The sequence below is a fragment of the Sus scrofa genome, chromosome 1 (assembly GCF_000003025.6).
Source record: "Sus scrofa isolate TJ Tabasco breed Duroc chromosome 1, Sscrofa11.1, whole genome shotgun sequence".
NCBI lineage: Eukaryota > Metazoa > Chordata > Mammalia > Artiodactyla > Suidae > Sus > Sus scrofa.
The window spans coordinates 126,750,387-126,774,997 of record NC_010443.5 but is presented as its reverse complement, the minus strand read 5'-3'; the positions used below and the strand labels follow the sequence as shown (position 1 = coordinate 126,774,997).

Genomic DNA, 24,611 nt, shown 5'->3' with positions numbered 1-24,611 from the left:
TGCTGTGGCTCTGGTGTAGGCTGGCAGCTACAGCTCCGATTCGACCCCTAGCCTGGGAACCTCCATGTGCCACAGGAGCGGCCCAAGAAATAGCAAAAAAAAAAAAAAAAAAAAAAGGTTTCAGAGTTACAGAATAAAGTAGGAAATGGTCTGGGTTAGTTTATAGTCCAGCAAATCTCTTAACTATTTCTCAGTCCTTTTTTCTTGCTTTATCTATCCACGGAGCACTTCTTTTTCTATATTCAAATACAGTTAAGTATTTCAATCTACTTCTGACTATATCCTTTTAATCATTCCTGCCTATAATTTTTTGGTTTTTGCTTTTTAGGGCTGCACATATGGCATATGGATGTTCCCAGGCTAGGGCTCACATCGGAGTTGCAGCTGCCAGCCTATGCCACAGCCACAGAAATGTAGGATCGAAGCTGCATCTGTGACCTATACCAAAGCTCACAGCAATGCCTTAACCCACTGAGCAAGGCCAGGGATTGAACCTGCAACCTCATGGATACTGGTCAGATTCATTACAAGTGAGCCACAGTGGGAACTCCCACTGCCTATAATTTAAATATCAGTATATTTCATCAGGTCCTCTCCAATATGCTGAACTTCTAGCTTGAGCCTTCTTTCTAAGGCTAAAGTTCTTAGGCTTATTGATCTCAGCAGTAACCCCCCCTTTTTTTTGCTTTTTAGGGCTGCCCCCACAGTGTATGAAGGTTCCCAGGCTAGGGGTCAAATCGCAGCTACAGACATCAGCCTACACCACAGCCACAGCAGCCCAGGATCCCAGCTGTGTCTGTAACCTACACCACAGTTCATAGCAACACCAGATCCTTAATCCACTGAGGCCAGAGATCGAACCCGGAACTTCATGGTTGCTAGTCAGATTTGTTTCTGCTGTGCCACAACAGGAACTCCTCAGCAGTATCCTTGATGAACTATCCCTATTTCCTTTCCTTGGAAGTACCAGTTAATAGAGCTTCATTCTTCATATCTGACAGATTTTTTTGGTGGGGGTAGGGGGCACATGGCACTCAGGACCGATAGCATGGCCCTCTAAAATTACAATTACCATAGCTCTTATGGAAAAGCAAAAGCCTACTATCCTATCTGTCATAATGGGAAGGATATGTACACACTACAGGTGATATGCATGGCATACACATTCATTTACAGCTGCTGATTTGGGCAAACAGCTCTTGCACATTATGGCTACATTTAAGAAATTACCTTTTTGTTTGTTTGGTTTTTTTAGGGCCACACTGTAGCATATGGAAATTCCCAGGCTAGGGGTTGAATCAGAGCTGCAGCTGCTGGCCTACAACGCAGCAACAGCAACATCAGATCTGAGCTGTGTCTGTGACCTACACCACAGCTCACAACACCGGATCCTTAACCCACCAATCGAGGCCAGGCATTGAATCTGCGTCCTCATGGATACAAGTTAGATTTGTTTCCACTGAGCCACAACAGAAACTCCAAGAAATTACTTAAAAAAAAAAAATGAATTCAGGGGTGGGATCAAGATGGTGGAGGAATAAGACAGGTGCTCAATTTCTTCCACAAACAAAAAACCCCACTGATCTACATGTAGAACGATTTGTATAGAACATTTACTGAGCACTGACAGAACACCTCAGACTTCCAAAAAGGCCAAGAAACCCTCCACATGATTGGGTACAACCAAAGAAAAGAGAGAAAGAGAGAGAGAGAAAAGGAAAAAAAGGGGGAAGCAGGACAGGACCAGCACTCCAGAGAGGGAGCTGTGAAAGAGGACAGGAATGTGCACCCTGGGAGGCCACCTAACTGATGGGGAGATCAGCCAGGATGGAGGGAGGGCCTCAAAGCCTCGGAGAAAAGAACAGCAGCCAGAATGAGAAAGGCAAAGCAGAGAGAGACACACACACAGACCATCAGTACCATTTGTGGAGGTGAATTCAGGCAAGAGGACTAGGGTTGGCTGTGAGGAAACAGCCTGAGGGGGCTAGGGATCAGTGCACCACAGTGCAGGGAAGGCAGGAAGAGGCCTGAGCACACCAGAGAAGCAAGGTGCCATTGTTGGGGAGGGCAAGAGGAAGAGGGGAGGAACCGCAGGCTCTCAGGCGGCAGGGTGGCTCTTGTGTGGGCTACAGGGGCAGAGGCAAACTGCCACAGCCATTTCAACTCCTGAGGTAGTTATGGCCTATCACCACTAAGAGTCCCATGAACAGGCATCACCTGAAGCCCCAATCACCCTTAGGGGTTGCCTCTATGGAGGGCCTTGCAACCAAGTGCTGCCCACTGCCCTCGCCTCCCTAGGAATACATGTGCCCTCCTGCCACCACTGCCAAAGCTCTGGGCACCACTCCCACCTCCCTGAGAGTTACTGCCACTACCAAGAGCCTGGTGACCAGGCACTGTATACAGGTGCTGCCCATTGCCCTCACCTTCTTAGAAGCATGTACAGGTTGTACACCTGCATACCCCCTATCAATGGGATAATGGCCTGCACACACTGTGGAAAGAGACAGCAAGCATCCAAATGAAAAGCAGCCTTCATGTCAAAAAAAAAAATAGTAAGCCCTCACAAGCTACCCAGGGATGCTCCGGCATATAAAGAGCCCTCCAAGACTACAGTAAATAATTTTTTTTTTCCTAAACTCACAGAATAAGAAAAATTTAAGCAAAATAAAGAAGCACAGGAGTTATTCCCAGTTAAAAGAACAGGAGAGGATTTCCTTTTGTGGCTCAGTGATAACGAACCCAAATAGTATCTATGATGATATGGGTTTGATCCCTGGCCTCACTCAGTGGGTTAAGGATCCAATGTTGCCATGATGTATGGTATAGGTCATAGACATAGCTTGGATCCTGCACTGCTGTGGCTGTGGTGGAGGCTGGCAGCTGCAGCTCTGACACAACCCTTAGCCCAGGAACTTCCATATGCTGCAGGTATGGCCCTAAAAAGAAAAAAATAAAATAAAACAGGATAATTCCCCTGGAGGAGCAAACAATGGGACAAGATCTCTGCAGTCCAACAGACACCGAGTTCAAAAAGGAGGTATTGAAAATACTGAAGGAATTAAGAATGGATATATACAATAATACAGATTACTTTAAAAAGGAACTATAAACTATAAGGAGAAGCCATGAAAAGTCAGAAAATTCATTTGCAGAGATGAAAGCTGAGTTAAAGGGTTTTGAACAGAATGAATAATGCAGAGGAACAAATAAGTCACTTTGAAGATAGAATAATGGAAATAACCCAATCAAGACAGCAGATAGAAAACCAAATGAAAAAATGAAAGCAATATAAGAGATCTATGGGATAATATGAAGTGGGCCAACCTATGCATAACAAGGATTTTGGAAGAAGAAAAAAAAAAAAGAGGATTGAAAATATATTTGAGGAGGGAGTTCCAGTTGTGGGGCAGCAGAAATGAATCCGACTAGTAACCATAAGGATGTGGTTAGATCCCTGGCCTTGCTCAGTGGATCAGGGATCCAGCATTGCCATGAGCTGTGGTGTAGGTGGCAGACAAGGCTCGGATCCCTTGTTGCTGTGGCCGTGGCATGGGCCAGCAGCTGTAGCTCCGATTGGACTCCTAGCCTGAGAGCTTCCATGTGCCGAGGGAGTGGCCCTAGAAAAGGCAAAAAGACAAAAAAACACCAAAAAAAAAAAAACCTAAAACAAAACAAACCAATCACCAAACTCTCATTATTCACCTTCCAGCTTTGGAAATAAAACAGTATCGAAATCTTTGAAGACCCTGACATTTTGTATCCGTTTTTTTTTCCTTTTTGCAAATAATGCATAGGTATGTTTTTCCAACAAATGCATTGTTTACTTTTCCATTCTACATATATATGTATTCCTAAAAAGTATGGCTTCACTAAGCCTGTTCTTTGAACTTTAAATGAATGGAATTATGTTGTATATCTTCCTTAACTTTTTTTTTTTTTTTGTCTTTTTGTTCTTAGTAGGATTGGTTAACCACTGAGCCACAACGGGAACTCCTTCCTTAGCTTTTTAAAATTCAAACTTATGCGGAGTTCCTGTTGTGACTCAGTGGTTAAAGAATCCGACTAGGAACCATAAGGTTGCGGGTTCGAGCCCTGGCCTTGCTTAGTGGGTTAAGGATCTGGCATTGCCGTGAGCTGTGGTGTAGGTTGCAGATGCGGGTCGGATCACGCGTTGCTGTGGCTCTGGCGTAGGCCGGTGGCTACAGCTCTAATTCGACCCCTAGCCTGGGAACCTCCATATGCCGTGGGAGTGGCCCAAGAAATGGCAAAAAGACAAAAATAATAATAATAAAATAAAATTCAAACTTATGCTGTATTCCAGTGTATGAAAATTCAACAATTTGAATATCCAAACTACTGTTAATAGGTAAGTAGTTGTTTCTAGTTGTTGGGTTTTTTTTGTTGTTGTTGTTGCTTTGTCAGTGTTTCTATTGCTAATAGCAATAATGCTGTCATAAACATTATTGTATATGGTAGTCGTAAATGGGAGCAAGAATTTCTCTAGGTTTGTATCTAGTAACTGCTGGTACATAGAGTATGCACATCTTCAAGTAGGTAATGCTGAATTGTTAGTCAAATCAACTGTGCCAATTTACACTGCTACCATGAGTGGGAGTTCTCATTAATCCATGTCTTTGCCAATTCAGTTTTTATCAGTAAGGTGCATATATAATGGTACCTTGTAGTTCTAATTTGCATTTCCCTAATCACCATCTTTTCAGTAGTTTATTGGCCATTTAAGTTTTCTCTTCTGTGAAATGCCTCTACACTTGTTTGCCCATTTGTGTATCAGATTGTCTTTTACTGATTCAGAGGGTTACTTATATGTTCTGAAGACCAATCCTTTGTTGGTTATTTGCATTGCAAATATCTTCTCCTACTGCTTAATACTTGTGTCTCATTTAAAAAAAAAATTCTTCTCAGAGGCCAGAGATACTCCCCTGTATTTTATTCTATATGTTTTAAAGTTTTGCCTTTTATATTTAAGTGCTTAATTTTTCAATCAAGTAGAAAGTAACAAGTATACATTTGCATGCACCTAACAACATACTTTCAACACAAAGTAAAATTAACAAGAAATTAATAAATCTATAAATATCATAAAAGATTTTAACATGCCTCTCTCAGCAACTGACAGACGAATCAGACAATATGATTAACAAACTTGACTCAATGAACATACGTAGATCACTGTATGCAACACTCAAGAACATCCAACAGCTTTAGGACATTCTTTGTTAACACACAGGACACTGACCATGCACTTCATTCAAAAAGAAAATTTCAACAAATACTTAGTTATGGTTGCAGCGTGAAGTGACTTGATGGGTGATCTCAGTTCCCAGACCAGGGACTGAACCTGGGTCACAGCAGTGAAAGCCCAAAATCCCAACCACTAGACCACTGTGGAACTCCCTCAACAAATTCAAATGGATTATAATCACACAAGCTATATTTGTTTACCTTAATGCATTTAAACCAGAAGTCAGTAACCACATGAATTTGGAAATTTTAAAATACTTTAATCCATGGATCAAAAAACTCCTATTGGAAATCTGGAAATATTTTGAATTAAATGATAATTTTTAAAAATGGCATCTGAAAAACTAGCACACAGTTTAAAGGAAATTGATAGCCTTAGATGCATATATTAAAAAAACAAAGGGTGCTTTCCCATTGCAGCTCAGAGGAAACAAACCCAACTAGAGGATGTGGGTTCAATCCCTGGCCTTGCTCAGTGGGTTAAGGATCCAGCGTTACTGTGAGCTGTGGTGTGGGTCACAGACATGAGCTTGAATCTCCCATTGCTGTGGCTGTGGTGTAGGCGGGCAGTTCCAGCTCCTATCCGCCCCTCTCCTAATAACTTCCATATGCCGCAGGTGCGGCTCTAAAAAGGCAAAAACAAAAAACAACACAAAGGATGAAAATCAGTCATCTCTTTCAAGAAATTAGAAAAAGAACAACAATTTAAAGACCCCCCCCCAAAGTAGAAGGAACTTGTAAGAGCAAAAATTAATGGTAGAGAAAAGAAATATATGAGAGTATCATGTCATAAGTTTGTTCTTTGAAAAGGCAAATAAAAATGACAAACCTCTGGTGAAACTAAGAAATAAAGAGAAGGCACAAGTAACTAATATCAGAATGAAAAAGGAATCATTGCCACTGACCCTACAGACATTAAAAAACATTATAAAAATTTTATGGTCATTTTTATATCAGTATTTTTTGAAATTTTAGATTAAATGGATCCAACACCAGAAAAATAGAGCTTATCAAAACTGATATAAGGGGGGAGGGCAGCTGGGAAACTAAAGAAAAACATAATTTGAACACTGGTGAGATACGGGACTACATTAATTACTACTCCTTAAGTGTGTTAACTATGTACGTTTTTTTTAAGGTCTTCATCTCTTAGAGATTCCAACTGAAATATTCATAGATGGAGTGATAAAATGAGTTTTGCTTCGGAGTTCCCGTCGTGGCGCAGTGGTTAACGAATCTGACTAGAGAACCATGAGGTTGCAGGTTTGATCCCTGCCCTTGCTCAGTGGGTTAAGGATCTGGAGTTGCCGTGAGCTGTGGTGTAGGTTGCAGAGGCGGCTTGGATCCCGCGTTGCTGTGGCTCTGGCGTAGGCCGGCAGCAACAGTTCCGATTGGACCCCTAGCCTGGGAACCTCCATATGCCGCGGGATCGGCCCCAGGAAAGACAAAAAAAAATGAGTTTTGTTTGCTTCGAAGTAGTAACACAGCATGGTAACTTTGCTAAGACTTAGGGTTTAAAACTCACAAGCATGGCTGACCTTCTTCCTCCTCACCTGAGCCAGGAAAAACGGAGATTCCCCTTCACAATCCCAAGCACAATTCCAAGAACTGGTTCGCACAGGCTGGCGCGACCAAAATCTTCTCCCCCGGGTCTCAGGCTTTTCCCGCCCATTACTCTGACAACCAATCATGGGGCTTGGCTTCGGACCAACCAATCAGCGATCTCGGCTCCCAAATCCCAGCCCCCTACCCCCACCCCTTGTCCTAGCGTGTGAGGTGCCTGAGGAGCGGGAGGAGGCGGTGCCATGTTTCAAGGGCAGCGGGGTTGGTTTTGCGGCAGCGTCAGCGGAGACCTGAGGCAGTTCTGGGGTAGGAAGTTGGGTGGAAGGGGTGTGTGAGATGGTGAGGGGAGCGCTCCTCCTTCCTTTGGTACCTTTCTTGACACCGTTCCACCACGCTAGTACTTGTGCTTCACTCTGTGTGCTTGCCTCCATAGTGGCTGAAGGGGGAACGATAAGTGACCTGAGAGCCGCGGACTACTTGTTCAGTTGTGACGCCTCACACCCAGACACGCTGAGGTACCTTGCAGTGTTTTTGGGTCGTGATGAGCCAGGAGTTGGGACAGAAGTTTCATTACACTAATAAGTGTTGATAATGGGAAGATACAGTCCTAGATGGGGGCGGGGTGGGAGGGGAGACAGGGTCAGGGGCAGATAATGGGAGATAACCTTTCTCCTCTCCTTTCGGCCCCAATGGCATCGCCTCCTACCTGGTTCTTGAGTCTCTTCCCGGTTCCAGTTGTTTCTCCCACATCCCTATGGTGCCCCTCGGGTCCTCATAGCCAGTGTGTTTTAACCAGATCTCCTGATTGCCCCTCGTACCTGCACCAGCTGCTGTGTTCTTAAACTTAAAATTTTGGTAGTTTCTTTTGAATAATAACCCCTATTCCCATTAATCTACTTATTAATCCTGTTAATTAAACACCATGAATTGTATCCCTGTAAATGTTCGTTCTTTCGCACCCGAAATTACCTCTTGCCCAAACTATCATAGTACTTCCTGAGAGGTTGCTCTGCCTCCAGTCTGTCCAACTATGATTCCCCCTTGTGGTCAGATTATGGTTACCAAACAGAGGTCTGATCACCATCCTGGCCGCCCCAGTCCTCACCTTTCCCCCACCTACAGTCTCCTGATTACCTACAGATATTTCTACCTACTTCCATTCATTTATTCTTTCTTTTGAAAGGTTAACTACATTGTTGTATAATTCATACCCTAAAATATTTCCTTTCTTTCTCCTAGAATATATCAAAGCCTTGATTACATAGAAGATAATGCTACAGTGTTTCATGCCTACTATCTCTCTGCAGTAGCTAATGCTGAAATTAAAAACTCAGTGGCTTTAGGTCATTTCATTCTTCCTCCTGCATGCCTTCAAAAAGGTTAGTAAAGATCTTTCATCTCATCTCTGTTAGACTGCCAAATCCAGCTATGTTATCCAACTTTACTGATTTTTGTCCTTAGAGATTTTTGTGTTTTTTGTCATTTAATATGAATGGAAAAGCATAAACTTTGGGTCAGATTGCCTTGGGTGTGTATCCTAGCTCTATTTATCATTCATGCATTCACCAAGCTCCTACTATGTGCCCCATTTCAACCCAGATGCTGGGAATTCATAGTGGTGAGTAAGACAGATGCAGATCATGTTCTCACAACTAGGATCCAACATTTACTAATTTTGTGACCTCTAGCAACTTCTCTCAAGTTTTTTTGAGAATAAAATGAGATAATATGTTAAGTAATCTGACCTGTGAGTATACAATAAATGTTTTTTATTAGCTTTGAATCTCATCATTATTTTTCTGGATTTTCCCTGATATTTCAAGATTCATTATGATAATCTATATATTGTTCTTTAGGGTATTGAAAATAGTTTCACATTAGTTATTTTAGCAACCCTGTGAAGTAAAAGTAAATAAACTGCTTCTGAGATTGGTTCTTTTAGTTTTTCCACTTGGAGCACCCTTTCTTATCCTGGGTTCTGTCCAAATTCTATTTTTTATGGGCTACTTTAAATATCCCATTTTTGTAGGTTGCATTATTATCCAGTTCTTGATGTGTTTCTTGATGTTTATATGACCATCTCTAGAAAGGCTGAAAGTAGTACAGATTTCCAAGAAGCAGAGTATTAAAAAAACACACACACACTTGGAGTTCCCATTGTGGCTCAGTTGTTAATGAATCCAACTAGTACCCATGAGGATGCAGGTTCAATCCCTGGTCTTCCTCAGTGAGTTGGGGATCCGGCACTGCTGTGAGCTATGGTGTAGGTGGCATATGCGGCTTGGATCCTGCATTGCTGTGGCTATGGCCGGCAGCTGTGATTCGACCCCTAGCCTGGGAACTTCCATGTGCTGCGGGTGCACCCCTAAAAAAACAAAAAATAAATAAATTAATTAAATAAAAATAAAAAGTATACTTTATTTTTTACCTAAACCAGGATTGTCTAGTAGAAGGGTCAGAGGCAAATGTAATCCACTTACTAATTTTAAATTTTCTAGTAGTCATAATAAAAGAAATATGTGAAATTAATTTTAAGAATGTTTTATTTAAACTAATGTATCTAAAGCATTATCATTTCAATATATATTCAGTATAAAAATTATTGAGATATTTTACAATGCCAGATCCTTAACCTGCTGTACCAAAAGGAAACTCCATCTTTTTTTGATACTGGATTTGAAATCCTTTGTTAATTTTAAATTTACAGCACATTTCAGTTGGACTAGCCACATCTTCCAATATGGTACCCACGTAGTCTAGTGGCTATTTTGGACAGCTTAAGTTTAGAGGAATGTTAACTTCTTGTCCTTGAGTGGGCTACTGTGGAAACTTTTGAGATAGTTGATTTACGATGACAGTGTAGTCCTTTGACAAGCTCAGCATTGCAGAATTCCTGCACTACCATGCCCACTAGACATGTTGCTCATCCAGCCTTCTTTTAGCAAAATAAATTATTGAATTCTTGAGGATCTCTTCTTTACAAATTGAGGAATTTTATGCCTTTTATTTTGACTCAACAATTGCCTTTTTTAATAATGCTTGGCCTAAAGATGCTGACATCTGATGAAGATATATATTACAGCAAAAAAGTTTACAACAATGATTCTCAATGCATTGGAATCATCTGGAGAGTTTATTAGACATGCAAATTCCTAAGCTTCTCCTTAATAATCTGGATCAATAGGAATCTGCATTTTAAATAAGCATCTTAAATAATTTTGGTGCCAGTGGAATAATGCTGACAAAAATGTCAAACCTCAAGCAAAATTCAGAAAATTCTACAGTTACTGGAGTTCCTGTCGTGGCTCAGTGGTTAACGAATCCGACTAGGAACCATGAGGGTTCGGGTTCGATCCCTGGCCTTGCTCAGTGGGTTAACGATGCGGCGTTGCCCTGAGCTGTGGTGTAGGTTGCAGACACAGCTTGGACTCCCGTGTTGTTCAATCTCTGGCGTAGGCCAGTAGGCCAGTGGCTACAGCTCCGATTCGACCCCTAGCCTGGGAACCTCCATATGCCTCGGGAGTGGCCCAAGAAATAGCAAAAAGACAAAAAAAAAAGAAAGAAAGAAAGAAAAGAAAATTCTACAGTTAACTTTTTAAAAGGAATGGTACTGAATTTGTTTTTCTTACCACAGAAATAAGAAGAAAAATTGGTAATTTTATTTGGGAACAAGACCAACGTTTTCTATTAGAAAAGGTAAGAGTAAATTAAGGTACTTGGTTAGAATTTACTGTTTCAAAAATTTTGAAATCAGTATAATCTTAAAAATATGTGCTTCTGACATGTTAGCACCAGTGATCCAAAGTATGATATTTGAAGGACATGCTTTTATTGAACATTATCTAGTTTGACATTATCTTTGCACTGGTACATTAGTAAAATTGGGAACTCACATTGGAGTTCCCATTGTGGCTCAGTGGAAATGAACCTGACTAGTATCCATGTGGACATAGGTTCAATCTCTGGGCCTTGCTCAGTAGGTTAAGGATCCAGTGTTGCTGTGAGCTGTGGTGTAGGTTGCAAACGTGTCTCGGATCTGGCATTGCTATGGCTGTGATGTAGGCCAGCAGCTACAGCTTCAATTTGACTCCTGCCTGGGAACCTCCATATGCCTCAGGTATGGCCCTAAAAAGACAAAAAAAAAAAAAAAAATTATTCACATGAGAAACTTGAAAATCTGCTTCTGTCGGTAATATGTTAGGAAGTAATAGGTACACAGTATTTACCAATTCTTGGAAGTTCCACTCTGCGGCCATAGTGTGTTAAATATCTGGCCCTAAAAAAAAAATACAAACCAAACAGTATTTACCAGCTCTTTACTGCCAGTGTAGATTCTGATTAATTTCTGTTATGCCATTTGTTAAATGTTATAAATAATAGCCCTTTATACATGTGTGAAATATTGAAATTTTTTTAGCTTTTGCCATCCTGCCTCAAATTTGCCTTTGTTTTTGACTTTCTTCAAAATCTTCATGCAGGAGTTCCCGTCATGGCTCAGTGGTTAATGGATCTGACTAAGAACCATGAGGTTGCGGGTTCCATCCCTGGCCTTGCTCAGTGGGTTAACGATCCAGCGTTGCCGTGAGCTGTGGTGTAGGTTGCAGACACAGCTCGGATCCCACGTTGCTGTGGCTCTGGTGTAGGCTGGTGGCTATAGCTCCTATCCGACCCCTAGCCTGGGAACCTCCATATGCCACAGGAGTGGCCCAAGAAATGGCAAAAAGACAAAAAAAAAAAAAAATCTTCATGCAAAGCCAAATTTGGGGTAATCTGAGCATCAAAAAGAATAATAACAGTAGTGGATTATAATGAATTAATTTAAAAAACCATGATTCCATAGCGATACTCCAAAAGCGTAAAGAAAGAGGGAAAAAGGAAGAACAGAGGAAAGAAGGAAGAAACATGCAAAAGGGAAGAAGGAAGGAAAGAGGGAAGACAGGAAGGAAAAGGTGGGATAAGGGAAAATTTTGTTTCAAAATAAAAGCAAACAAATGTAGAAAGGATGATAGAGTAGAAAATCCTCATTTTACCACCCTCCTAATAAAAAAAAATTGATTTAGGTGAGGGTCATTAATAGATTTTAAAACCATGATCTAAAATTATCAGCCCAGCAGTTCCCATTGTGGTGCAGCAGAAACGAACCCAACCAGTATCCATGAGGGCATGGGTTTGATCTCTGGCCTCGCTCAGTGGGTTAAGGATGTGGGGTTGCTATCAGTTGTGGTATAGGTCACAGACGCAGCTCGGATCCCTAGTTGCTATGGCAGTGGTGTAGACAGGCACCCGCAGCTCCGATTTGACCCCTAGCCTAGGGACTTCCACATGCCTCAGGTACAGCCCTAAAAAAGCAAAATAAAAAATAAAGTGTAAAATAAAATAAACCCACACAAGCGAGCAACATGCCTTTACAATGGAGGAATCTGGCAGAAGCCACCTTAACCAATTGATCAAATGTAGCATCACCAGTATTGGAATAACCTCTTGTTATGTTCAGCTTGGTGTGATATAATGAAAAGTAGGCAATACTGCTTTTTTTTTTTTTCTTTTTTTGGTGCCCCGCACCATATGGATTTCCTGGGCCAGAGATCAGATCTGAGCAAAAGTAGGCAATATTATCTTGTATTGTTCTTGTTCAAAATGCTGAATCTAATTATGAGTAAGTACTCAGATGATTCCAGACTATGGAACATGTCACAAAACAAATAACTGGCTTAGACTTTTTAAAACAATGTCATAAAAAACAAAGGGCAGGGAGTTCCCATCATGGCTCAGCAGAAACAAATCTGATTGGCATCCATGAGGATGCAGGTTCAATTCCTGGCCTTGCTCCATGGGTTAAGGATCCAGCGTTGCCTTGAGTTGTGGTGTAGTTCGCAGATGTGGCTCAGATCTGGCATTGCTATGGCTGTGGTATAGGCCAGCAGCTAGAGCTCTGATTCAACCCCAGACCTAGGAGCTTCCACATGCCGTGGGTACGGCCCTAAAAAGACAAAACATTTTTAAAAAGGTAGGAAAACTGTTCTAGATCTATACATAACAGTCAATATGATATATGAACTTTGACTTCTGGGTTTTTGAATTTTTAAAAAGTGAAAATGAAACTTGGAGAAATTTTTTAATATGGACAGTATATTAGGTGATACTGAATTAATGTTAATTTTCTTAATCGTTATGGTGGTATTATAAAAATAGAAGAATGGATTTTTGAAGAGACTTCATACTAAAGATTAAGGAATGAAATTTCATAATACCTGCAAATATTTTCAAATGGTCCAGTAAAAATAAAAAATGAGAGAGCGGAGTTCCTGTCGTGGCTCAGCGGTTGGCGAATTCGACTAGGAATCATGATGTTGCGGGTTTGATCCCTGGCCTTGCTCAGTGGGTTGAGGATCCAGCATTGCCGTGAGCTGTGGTGCAGGTGGCAGACGCTGCTCGAATCCCATGTTGCTGTGGCTCTGGCGTAGGCCGGCGGCTACAGCTCCGATTAGACCCCTAGCCTGGGAAACCTCCATGTGCCACGGGAGTGGCCCTAGAAAAGGCAAAAAGACAATAAATAAATAAAATGAGAGAGCAAGGGCATGCAGGGTGACAAAAATGTTAACACTGTGAATCTGGGCAAAAGGTATATAGTCCTAATTGTATTACTTTTTAACTTTTTTTGGTAAACTTGACATTTTTCAAAATAAAAAGTTAGAAAATCTTTATAATATATTTAAAGCCAATTAATTTATACATGTTGTATTCCTTTCATTAACTTGTTTTTTTCTTCCCAAAGTGTCATCATCTGAAAATATTAGGTCTTTTAGTACCTTTGGCTGTGTTGTACTAAGGATCAGATATCTAATCCTTAACTTGTCACAGTATTTCCAGAGACATGAGTGATGGTAGAATGGTTATTATTTGTCAATAATTATTGAATATACCAAAAATTCCTTAAAATCATTCATTTATTTTTAATGATTTTTATTTTTTCTATTACAGTTGGTTTACAGTGTTCTGTCAATTTTCTAGTATACAGCAAGCAAAGTGACCCAGTCTCACACACACACACATACACACACACACATACACGTACACATATATACATTCTTTTTCTCACATTATTCTCCACCATGCTCCATCACAAGTGACTAGATACAGTTCCCAGTGCTATACAGCAGGATCTTATTGCTTATCCATTCCAAATGCAATAATTTGCTTCTATTACCCCAGATTAAGTCCATCCCCCCTCCCTTCCCCTCCCCTTGGCAACCACAAGTGTGTTCTCCATGTCCATGAGTTTCTTTTCTGTGGAAAGGTTCATTTGTGCCATATATTGGATTCCAGATATAAATGATATCATATGATATTTGTCTTTCTCTTTCTGACTTACTTCACTTAGCATGAGAGTCTCTAATTCCATTCATGTGGCTGCAAATGGCATTTTTTGTTCTTTTTATGGCCATAGTATTCCATTGTGTATATATACCACATCTTAATCCATTCAAATGTCAGTGGACATTTAGGTTGCTTTCATGTCTTGGCTATTGTGAATAGTGCTGCAGTGAATATACGGGTGCATGTGTCTTTTTTTTTTTTTTTTTTTTTTTGTCTTTTTGCAATTTCTTGGGCCGCTCCCGCAGCATATGGAGGTTCCAGGCTAGGGGTCTAATCAGAGCTGTAGCTGCCGGCCTACACCAGAGCCACAGCAACGCCAGATCCGAGCCGAGTCTGAAACCTACACCACAGCTCACGGCAATGCCAGATTGTTAACCCACTGAGCAAGGGCAGGGATCGAACCCGCAACCTCATGGTTCCTAGTTGGATTCATTAACCGCTGTGCCACAACGGGAACTCCGCATGTGTCTTTTTCAATGCAAGTTTTGTCTGGATATATGCCCAAGCGTGGGATTGCTGGGTCATATGGTAGTCCTATATTTAGTTTTCTGAGGTACCTCCATACTGTTTTCCATAGTGGTTGTACCAATTTAAAAAATCATTAATTTAATCATTCCTCTTTAGAAATGAGAAAAGTGAGGTGAGATATTAAAGACTTAGATCACATAGCCTGATTTGAGCAAAGAGGAACCAAATTTTCTCAGCTCCAACCAATCCAATGCTTTTCCTACTAAAAAATTAGTAGAACATTGACTACTGTATTGACTACTGACTTTAGAAATTTTATGATTAAAACATGATAAAGGATTTTGTTCTTTCACATATTGATTGGTAAACAACAAGGACATATTGCATAGCACAGAAAACTATATTCGATATCTTGTAATAATCTATAATGGAAAAGAATCCGAGGAGTTCCTCTTATGGCTCAGCAGAAACGAACCCGACTGGTATCCAGGAATACACAGGTTCAATCCCTGGCCTCGCTCAGTAGGTCAAGGATCCAGTGTTAACCATGAGCTGTGGTGTAGGTCGCAGACACAGCTCAGCTCTGGATCTGGCCTTGCTATGGCTGTGGCATAGGCTGGTAGCCATAGCTCTGATTCAACTCCTAGCCTGGGAACTTCCATATGCCGTGGGTGCAGCCCTAAAAATCAAAAAAGAAAAGAAAAGAACCTGGAAAAGAGTATTTGTATATATATATATATATATAACTGAATCACTTTACTGTACACCTGAAACATTGTAAGGCAAACTATACTTCAATTTTTTAAAAATCACCCAAAAAACCCTCAAAAAAACAAATATTGATTGGTTTTGCATATTATACAATTATAATAATATAACCATGGAGTATATAAGTAGAAGGTACTTCATTGAGTAGCAGTAACAAGGGTAAATCTGGAAAGTAATTTGAGGAACATTATTATTGTTTGGAGTGGATTTGTGACCTAAATTTAGAAATTTCCTCATGGTATATTAAGTAAATATATTATGAAATAGGCACCAGTATCCGAGTCATTTTCACATAATCTTTTGGAAAAGCTTAATATACATTTAGTTCTTTTGTAACTTCATAACTAAATACTCTGCTTTAATTTTGAAGGGAAACATAATTTGTTCAGCTTGCTTCATATTTTTGATTTGTAGCTCAAAGCAAGCCTAGGAATTTTCAAGTCAAGAATTTTAAGAAAATTTAAATTAATAACATTTTCTTGGTTTCCTCCTTTTTAAAAAACTGGAAAGTAATATGGGAGTTCCCGTTGTAGCTCAGTGGGTTAAGGACCTGACATTGTCTCTGTAAGAATGAGGGTTCCATCCCTGGCCTCACTCAGTGGGTTAAGGATCTGGCATAGCCACAAGCTGCAGCCTAGCTTGTAGATGTGACTCAGATCCAGTGTTGCTGTGGCTGTGGTGTAGACCACAGCTGCAAGTCCAATTTGACTCCTGGCCAGGAGCTTCTCCATGCCTTGGGTTCCATATAACCACAGCTGATATTTTAAAAATCCTAGTTTGGAGTTCCCTTTTGGCACAGCAGATCGAGGATCTATCATTGTTACTGCTGTGGCTGGAATCACTGCTGTGACATGGATTTGATCCCTGGCCTGGGAACTTCTATTTGCCATGGGCCTGGCCAAAAATAACTAAATAAATAGTTAAAATAAGAAATCCTAGTCTTCTTTCTTTATGACTCTCTAAATCTATATAATTCTGTATGTGTGTGTACAAAATTTTCTAAGCTTTCCCCCCCAAACTAGATGGAAGTGAACCTAACTGAATAGATATTTTTGTGACTTTCTCTTTTTTTTTTTTGTCCATACCCATGGCATGTGAAATTTCCAAGGCCAGGGATTGAACCCAAGCCACAGAAGCGACCCAAGTCACTGCAGTGACAATGCCTGATCTTTAACCTGCTGCCTATGCCACAAGACAATTCCACATGACTCTTGACATATTACCAATTTATTTTTTTGCTTTAAAAATAAAATCATTGATTGGATCATTGGTGTTCTGAGTTTTTAAAATGTGCTTTCTTTTGCTATCCACAGCATGATGAAGTAACACCAAATGAAATAAAGGCCTTTAGGGAAAGCAGTGAATTAGCAACAGATCACAAAAAAGAATTATCCACAAGGTATTGAATTCATATACTTTATTGACATTCAACTCAATGTAGACATCTTTGAATATTGTATATTTAACTCATTTAATTTTCACAGTCTTCTTGTGAGATTGATATCATTATCACCATTGCCATTTTATAGAAAAAGAGATCTAAGATTAGATAAATTAATTTGCCCAAAGTCATACAAACTTCCACTAAGTGGAGAGAAGCAGGATTTGAACTGGGTCAGTCCAATACCAGAGCCCATGCATTTAATTTAGTCGATTATGCTAAGACTATCTTTGCAGAAGAGACAAGAATTTTATGTGTATTGTGATCACTGTTATATTATTTTTAAAATATGTATTATAATAATAGGAAATAAACTAAATATTAACAGTAATTTTCTTAGGGTTGGAAGTTCTAGGTGATTTCTCCATTACCAAATTTTTAACATGGCTACTTTAAGAAATTAAATTAGAAAATAAAGAGACAAAAAATAAAAATTAAAAAAAAGAAAAACAAGGAGTTCCCCTCATGGCTCAGTTATAATGAACCTGACGAGTATCCATGAGGACATGGGTTTGATTCCTGGCGTCAATTCAGTGGGTTAAGGATCAAAAGTTGCCACAAGCTATGGTGTAGGTCGCAGACATGGCTTGGATCTGATGTTGCTGTGTCTGTGGTGTAGGCTGGCAGCTACAGCTCTGATTCGACCCTAGCCTGGGAACTTCCATATGTTGCAGGTGCTGTTCTAGCTAGCTAGCTAGCTAGATAAAGGAAAAAGAAAAACAAGCATTGTGTTAGGGCGAGTCTATTACAGGCCCCCTTATCTAGTCCTAATTTCATACTTTCCAATTCAGTGGTTTTTGAATGTTCATAGAAAGCATTAGATATTCAAGTCCGGTGTTTAGTGCTGAAATAAAAATGATATTCCTTCAATATAAAAACTACAATTTATGTAGTCCTTTCCATTTAACATTTTTCTCCCATATTTTTTCTTCTGTACTTTCATACCTATCTGGTTTGTTATGATTTGACATATGTACCAAGTTGTGGATTTAATGTTTTAAGTTTATAAACTATTGTTTTATGATCCTATGGCTTCTAGATATTCCACCACTTAAGTCTGAGTATCCATATTCTAGGTCTTTGAGATTTCTATGTCTAGCACTCCTTTGAAGCTTTTATGCTTTTTGAGATAAGAACCTGGTAAAGAAAGGAAGCAAAATGAAAATAGAAGAGGTGAGACCATGAATATATTCCTAAGGAATTAGTAGAGGAGAGAATGGTTATTCCAGGTGACTGTATAAGAGAAGAATGGGAAATACAAGTTAAAAAGTAACTCCCAGGAGTTCCTCTCGTGGCGCAGCAGAAATGAATCCAACTAGGAACCATGAGGTTGTGGGTTTGATCCCTGGCCTTGCTCAGTGGGTTAAGGATCTGGTGTTGCTGTAAGCTGTGATGTAGGTCACAGACGAGGCTTGGATCTGGCATTGCTCTGGCTGTGGCCTAGACTGGCAGCTGTAGCTCTGATTAGACCCCTAGCCTGGCAACCTCCATGTGCCATGGGTGTGGCCCTAAAAAGCCAAAAGAAAAAAGAAAAAAAAGTAACTCCCAGTGATTCACTTGACTAGGAAAAACGTCATAAGTTGTTGTTTTGTTTTGTTTTGTTTTGTTTTTGAGAAATGGTTGTCCTGAAAAACAGAGAAGCCAGAAGGAAGAGATTGATAATATGACAAAAAATATTTTAAACTTGTACGTGCAATGAAAATACCATAAACCAAAGTCAAAAGAAAATATACACCTTTAAGAACATTTGATCAAGGGTTAGTTCCTTTAATATACAAAGAAAGCTTACAAATCTGGGGCAAATATGTCCAGTATTTTCCAATAACAGCAAAATAGACAGTAACAACTTCAAAAATAGGGAAGGGTAGATGTCTACCTAGAGCCTTTGTCTTTGTGTTACCACAAGAGGGTGCAGTGTGAACGTAAATTAAATACACTTTGAACCTACTTATTAAAGTTTATTTCGTTGGCATGCTACTGCTGATATTGAAGACTAAGTGGTGAACTAGTTAGTGAACACTTGCCCAATACAAGACCCTTGTGAGCTAAGCAGTTCACAGTATTTCATTTCTCCCAATCTTATAAGATAGATCAATACTATAAGCCTCATTTTACAATTGAGGAAACAGGTTCATAGAGCTAATTTACCCAATATTCGGTAGTAAAGCTAGTTTTAAACCAATTCTAGCTGATCCAGAGTCCGTACTCTAAATCACTATGCTATTTTCCTTTCCCCAAATTTTCTCAAATCTTCTGAAAAGAGCATGAATTTCTATTTTTTTCTCTTGTGCTTAGTTATTTTATTATAAATATAATGCATGTAATTTGTCAAAATGGAAACTACAGAAAAAATAAAAAAGCTTTAAATTTTAAGCAAACCTACCACTCAGATAACCACCATCAACATTAGTACATTTCTTGCCAGTTTTATACAGATATGCGCATTAACTAGAGTCGAAGTTGGACTGCATATATTAGTCTGTCCCTTGATTTTCTGTTTAGTATTCTATGGGCAGGTCTCCATTTTGAAAAATCTTATTCAATATTATTATTTGTAATGGCTATATATGGTATTTAATCTTATTGTCTGTTTGGGGGTTTTGTTTTGTTTTCTTGGTCATGCCTGAGGCCTGCAGAAGTTTCTAGGCCAGGGATCAGACCCACACCACATCAGTAACCAGAGCCAAAGCAATAGCAGTGCTGGATCCTTGACCTGCTGAGCCATCAGGGAACTCCCAATTTTTTTTTTTTTTCTTTTTATGACAGCACCTGCATCATATGGAAGTTCCCAGGCTAGGAGTAGAATCAGAGCTGTAGGTGCTGGGCTTCATCACAGCCACAGCAACATGGGCTCTGAACTGCATCTGCAACCTGTGCAATAGTTTGCAGCAGTGCTGGATCCTTAACTCACTAAGTGAGGCCAGTATTTGAACCTGCATCTTCATGGATACTATGTCAAGTTCTTAACCTGCTGAGCCACAATGGGAACTCCCTCCCCCAGTTTTTAAAAAATTTTTACAATTTGTTACTCTCGTGGCAGCTTCATGAACATCTTTTTTTAAAAATAAAACTTTCTCTAGTTTTTAGAAAATTTTCTTAATATAAATTCTCAGATGTGGAATTTACAGTATTAATGACCTATGAGTGGTTTTTCTTCTTTGTTTTTAGGTAATTTTGGTAAAGAAAAGTGTTTTATTTTATGACATTTTTTAAAAATACAATTTTAGAAACTTGGTTCAGTGGATATTATAAAATTTCTATCATAATAATGATACAGTCTGATTCATGTTAATAAACTGTCATATAGTCCATTCACCTAGATTCAAAGTGATGAGTAAAAAAGATACAGCACATGATTACATTGTTCCTTCCCAACTTGAGGTAGCAGACAACTTGGAAAGCAAAAAATACTAATGGGAATTACCCAGACAATAAAACATCATAAAATGCTAAATCATATAGCACTATTTCCTAGACAAGGACAAGTCCAAGGTCATCTTGAAATTGTCCTTTGTATGATTTATCACAAATTGTAATTTTACATTCCTTTGGGTTTCTCCTTCATTCCTTATATTCTCTGGTGAGCTATGAGTGTTTTTGAAACCCATAGTGCCTGTTAGTTGCTTCCCACAAAAGCGCAAATTTAAAACTACTACCACTGGAATTCCTGATGTGGCTCAGGGGAAACGAATCTGACCAGCATCCATAAGGACACAGGTTTGATCCCTGGCCTCACTCAATGGGTTGCCATGAGCTGTGGTGTAGGTCACAGACATGGCTCAGATCCTATGTTGTTGTGGCTGTGGCGTAGGCCAGCAGCTAGAGCTCCAATTTGACCCCTAGCCTAGGAACCTCCATATGCCTTGTGTGTGGCCCTAAAATTTTAAAAATAAAATAAAAAAATAAATAAAGCTGCCACCACTGTTGGTCTCACCACATCATCATCAGTATATTATTAGTAAGAAGAAGTCTTATGCCAGTTTAATAGATAAAAAGGGGCATCTTGTTTTAATTTGCATTTTTCTTTGATTACTAATAGGTTCAAATCTTTTTGTATTTGCTTATTAGCATTTTGCATTTCCTTTTCTGTGGCTTGTTTTTACCCTTTTGTCATTTTCTATTGGGAGTCTTATTGCCAGTCTGTCACATTGTTTCCTCAGTTTGTTGTCTGGCTTATATTTTTTATAGATACAAATTTTGAATTTTTATATTGTTAAATCACTTTTCCTTTATTATTTTTTCTATTGCTTTTATGTTCAGAAAAGTCCTTTCCCATTCAGAGATCAAATAGGTTTCTGATTCCGCAGATGTTTGTTTTGGTATATAGGTGAAGATTGAAATTTATTTTTGTGTAACAAATGAGAAATTTCCACCAGTTTTTTAAAATAATGAATCTATCTCCAACTGATGAGTGGTTTCCCTTTGTCATATTTTTTTCCTTTTAGGACCCCACCTGCTAGGAGATTCCCAGGCTAGGGGTCTAATCAAGCCATAGCTGCTGGCCTAAGCCACAGCCACAGCAACACCAGATCCGAGCTGCTTTTGCAACCTACACCACAGCTTACAACAATGCCAGATCCTTAACCCACTGAGCAAGGCCAGGGATCAAACCCACAACCTCGTGGTTCCTAGTCGGATTCGTTTCCGCTACAACACCGTGGGAACTCCTGTCATATGTTTTAATGTATCTGGAGATCTGTTTTTGTTTTTGATTTTTTTTTGTCTTTTTTTTTTTTTTTTGCTATTTCTTGGGCCACTCCCGCAACATGTGGAGATTCCCAGGCTAGGGGTCCAATCGGAGGTGTAGCCACCGGCCTACGCCAGAGCCACAGCAACGTGGGGTCCGAGCCGCGTCTGCAACCTACACCACAGCTCACAGCAACGCCGGATCCTTAATCCACTGAGCAAGGGCAGGGACCGAACCCGCAACCTCATGGTTCCTAGTCGGATTTGTTAACCACTGCGCCATGACGGGAACTCCGGAGATCTGTTTTTAAACTGTTTTATTCCATTAATCTATGGATCTATTTTGACATAATATCCTTTTAAATTATATATTTTAATACTTAACAAGGCAAGTCCCAAACTCATTACTTTCTTTTTAAAAATCTTTTCCTTAACTTTTCCTGCCTACTTATTATTCTCCTACTTTCAAGTTTTAATTATTTTTAATAGATAATATATTCATATGGTTCAAAATCCAAGATATACAAATGGGGAAATTATGGACTATACTGGCTCTTTGCTAGCCAGTTTCTCTTCCAGAGGCAACCAATATTATCACTTTCTTAATATACATATACTAGTATACAAATAAATATTCTTTCAGTTCTCCTATTCTTCACAAATAGTAATATTCTGTAAACATTATTCAGCACCCTTCCTTCTTTTTCTTAATAATTTACCTTGGAGTTCATACCATATTACTACATAAAGAGATTTTTCATTTTTGTGCTATGTAGTATTATTGTGTGGATTTACCTTAATTTATTTAACTACTCTCCTATTTTACTGGAGTTTTAGGTAATTTCTAATTTGCTGTTAAAACAGTTCTTCAGTGATTGGACATGTAATACCATTTTTTGTGTGTACAAGTATCTGTAGGGTAATTTTTAGAAGGGGAATTGCTAGGTCAAAAGGCACATACATTTTGCATCTTTAATAGGTCTTGTCAAATTGCCCTCTGTAGAGGTTAAACCAGTTTACATTCCTACTGGGTGTATATTTAAGTGTGTTTTCTGGGCCAGAGTAACCAGCCATCAAGGTTTGCTTGGGATTGACCTGGTTTTAGCACTGAAAAGCCCCATGTCCTGAGAAACCCCTCAACTTAGGGTAAACTTAGTCACCCTTGTTTCTTCTGTACCTTCTCCAACACAGTGTGCTATCATATGTTTTGGTCCTTACTAATCTGATAAAGTGGTGACTCTAGTTTTTTGTCTGAATTGCTATTATTATGAGTGAAGTTGAGTGTCTTTTCATATGTTTAAGAACCACTTGTATTTCCTCTTCCGTCAACTATTTACTCATATCCTTTGCATGTTTTTCTATTGACTTGAGTTTTTTATTTTTTTGCAAGAACTCTTTGAGGAGAAAGAATTCTTTGTGAATAAATTACAATTGTTAGCCTGTTGTCTTTTGACTTTAAAAATGTTGGGTTTTGCATGCAGACTTTTTTTTCACTGTATGTATTCATTTTTATTAATATTATCTTTAGTGGCTTTTTGAGTTTTGTGTCATACTTAAGAACATCTTCTCTAAGATTATTGCTATTATAATTTTGCTATGGTTTCTTCTTAATGATATCTTGATCTTCTTTATTATTATTATTATTTTTTGGCTGTGCCTGTGACATGTGGAAGTTCCCAGGTCAGGGATTGAACCCATTCCACAGCAATGCCCCAAGGCACACAATGACAACACAAGATCCTTAACCTGCTGCAGTACCAGGGAACTCCAATAATTTCTATATTTTTACATATAAATCTTTGATACATTTGGGGATCCACCTTTTTCCCCCCAGATCGATCCTTATTTATGGCTATTGATATGAGTACTTCATCTTTCCCTCCACTGTATTGAAATGCCACCTTTATTCCAAATTAAATCCTTATAAGTATTTGGGTCTATTTCTGGCTTTATATTCTATTCCACTCATCTGTCATGCAATGGTACCACTCTATTTTAATTATTTATAATATGATTTAATATGTAGAGCTAGTTCCTCTTCCTTACTCTTTTCTAAATTTTCTTAGCTATTCTTCCTGGTTTATTTTGCTGTCTGAATTTTAGGACCAGCTTGTTCATATTAAAACAAAAATTCCTGTTGTTATTTTTAGTGTTATTTATAGGTTAATTTAGGGAGACTATCTATGATGCCAAATCTTCCTATCTGAGAAAATGATGTTTTTTTCCTCATTTGTTCAAGTTTTCTTTTGTGGCCCTTAAAAAACATTTTTGCATTTTCCTCATATAAATCTTATACTTCTTTTAATTATTCCTATTTTTTTTTCATTCTATTATAAATTTGGTCCATGGGCATTCCCGTTATGGCTCAGTGGGTTAAGAACCCGACTAGTATCTATGAGGATGTGGGTTCTGTCCCTGGCCTTGCTTAGTGGGGTTCAGGATCTGATGTTGCCATGAGCTGTGGTGTAGGTTGCAGACGCAGCTTGGATCCCATGTTGCTGTGGCTGTGGCGTAGGCTGGTGGCTACAGCTCCGATTGGACCCCTAGCCTGGGAACCTCCATATGCCGAGGGAGCGGCCCAAGAAATGGCAAAAAGACAAACAAAACAAAACAAAACAAAAAAACCTGACTAGTATCTATGAGGATGTGGGTTCTGTCTGTGGCCTTGCTCAGTGACTTAAGGATCTGGTGCTGCTGTGAGCTGCCATGTAGGTTGCAGATGTGGATCAGAGCTAGTGAAGCATGGCTGTGATGTAGACTGGCAGCTGCAGCTCCAATTCGACCCCTAGCCTAAGAACTTCCATATGCTGTGGGTGAGGCCCTAAAAAGACAAAAATAAAAATAAATTATAAATTTGGTCTTGCTTCCTATTATATCTTCTAGCATGTGGTTATTTAAGTGAATTTTAGAATTTTTTTTCCTTAAATAACAAACTCCCTCTGGAATTTTATTGAGAATTGTGTTATTTGAGAAGAATTAATATCTTTATAATTTTCAGTATTCCTACCCAGGACAATGCTGTTTTGTTTTTCTTTGTTTTTCT

The 24,611-nt window shown here is 39.2% G+C and overlaps 1 protein-coding gene across 1 annotated transcript in view; it reads left to right on the top strand.

The window, feature by feature from the left end:
• Window positions 7,050-24,611, top strand: part of TERB2 (telomere repeat binding bouquet formation protein 2) — a 29,429-nt gene continuing 11,867 nt past the window's right edge. The window contains exons 1-5 of the mRNA XM_003121531.6: window positions 7,050-7,134; window positions 7,262-7,343; window positions 8,068-8,207; window positions 10,463-10,524; window positions 16,755-16,840. Coding sequence (XP_003121579.3) covers window positions 7,071-7,134; window positions 7,262-7,343; window positions 8,068-8,207; window positions 10,463-10,524; window positions 16,755-16,840 — 434 coding nt within the window. The 5' untranslated portion in view covers window positions 7,050-7,070. The remainder of the gene's footprint in view (window positions 7,135-7,261; window positions 7,344-8,067; window positions 8,208-10,462; window positions 10,525-16,754; window positions 16,841-24,611) is intronic.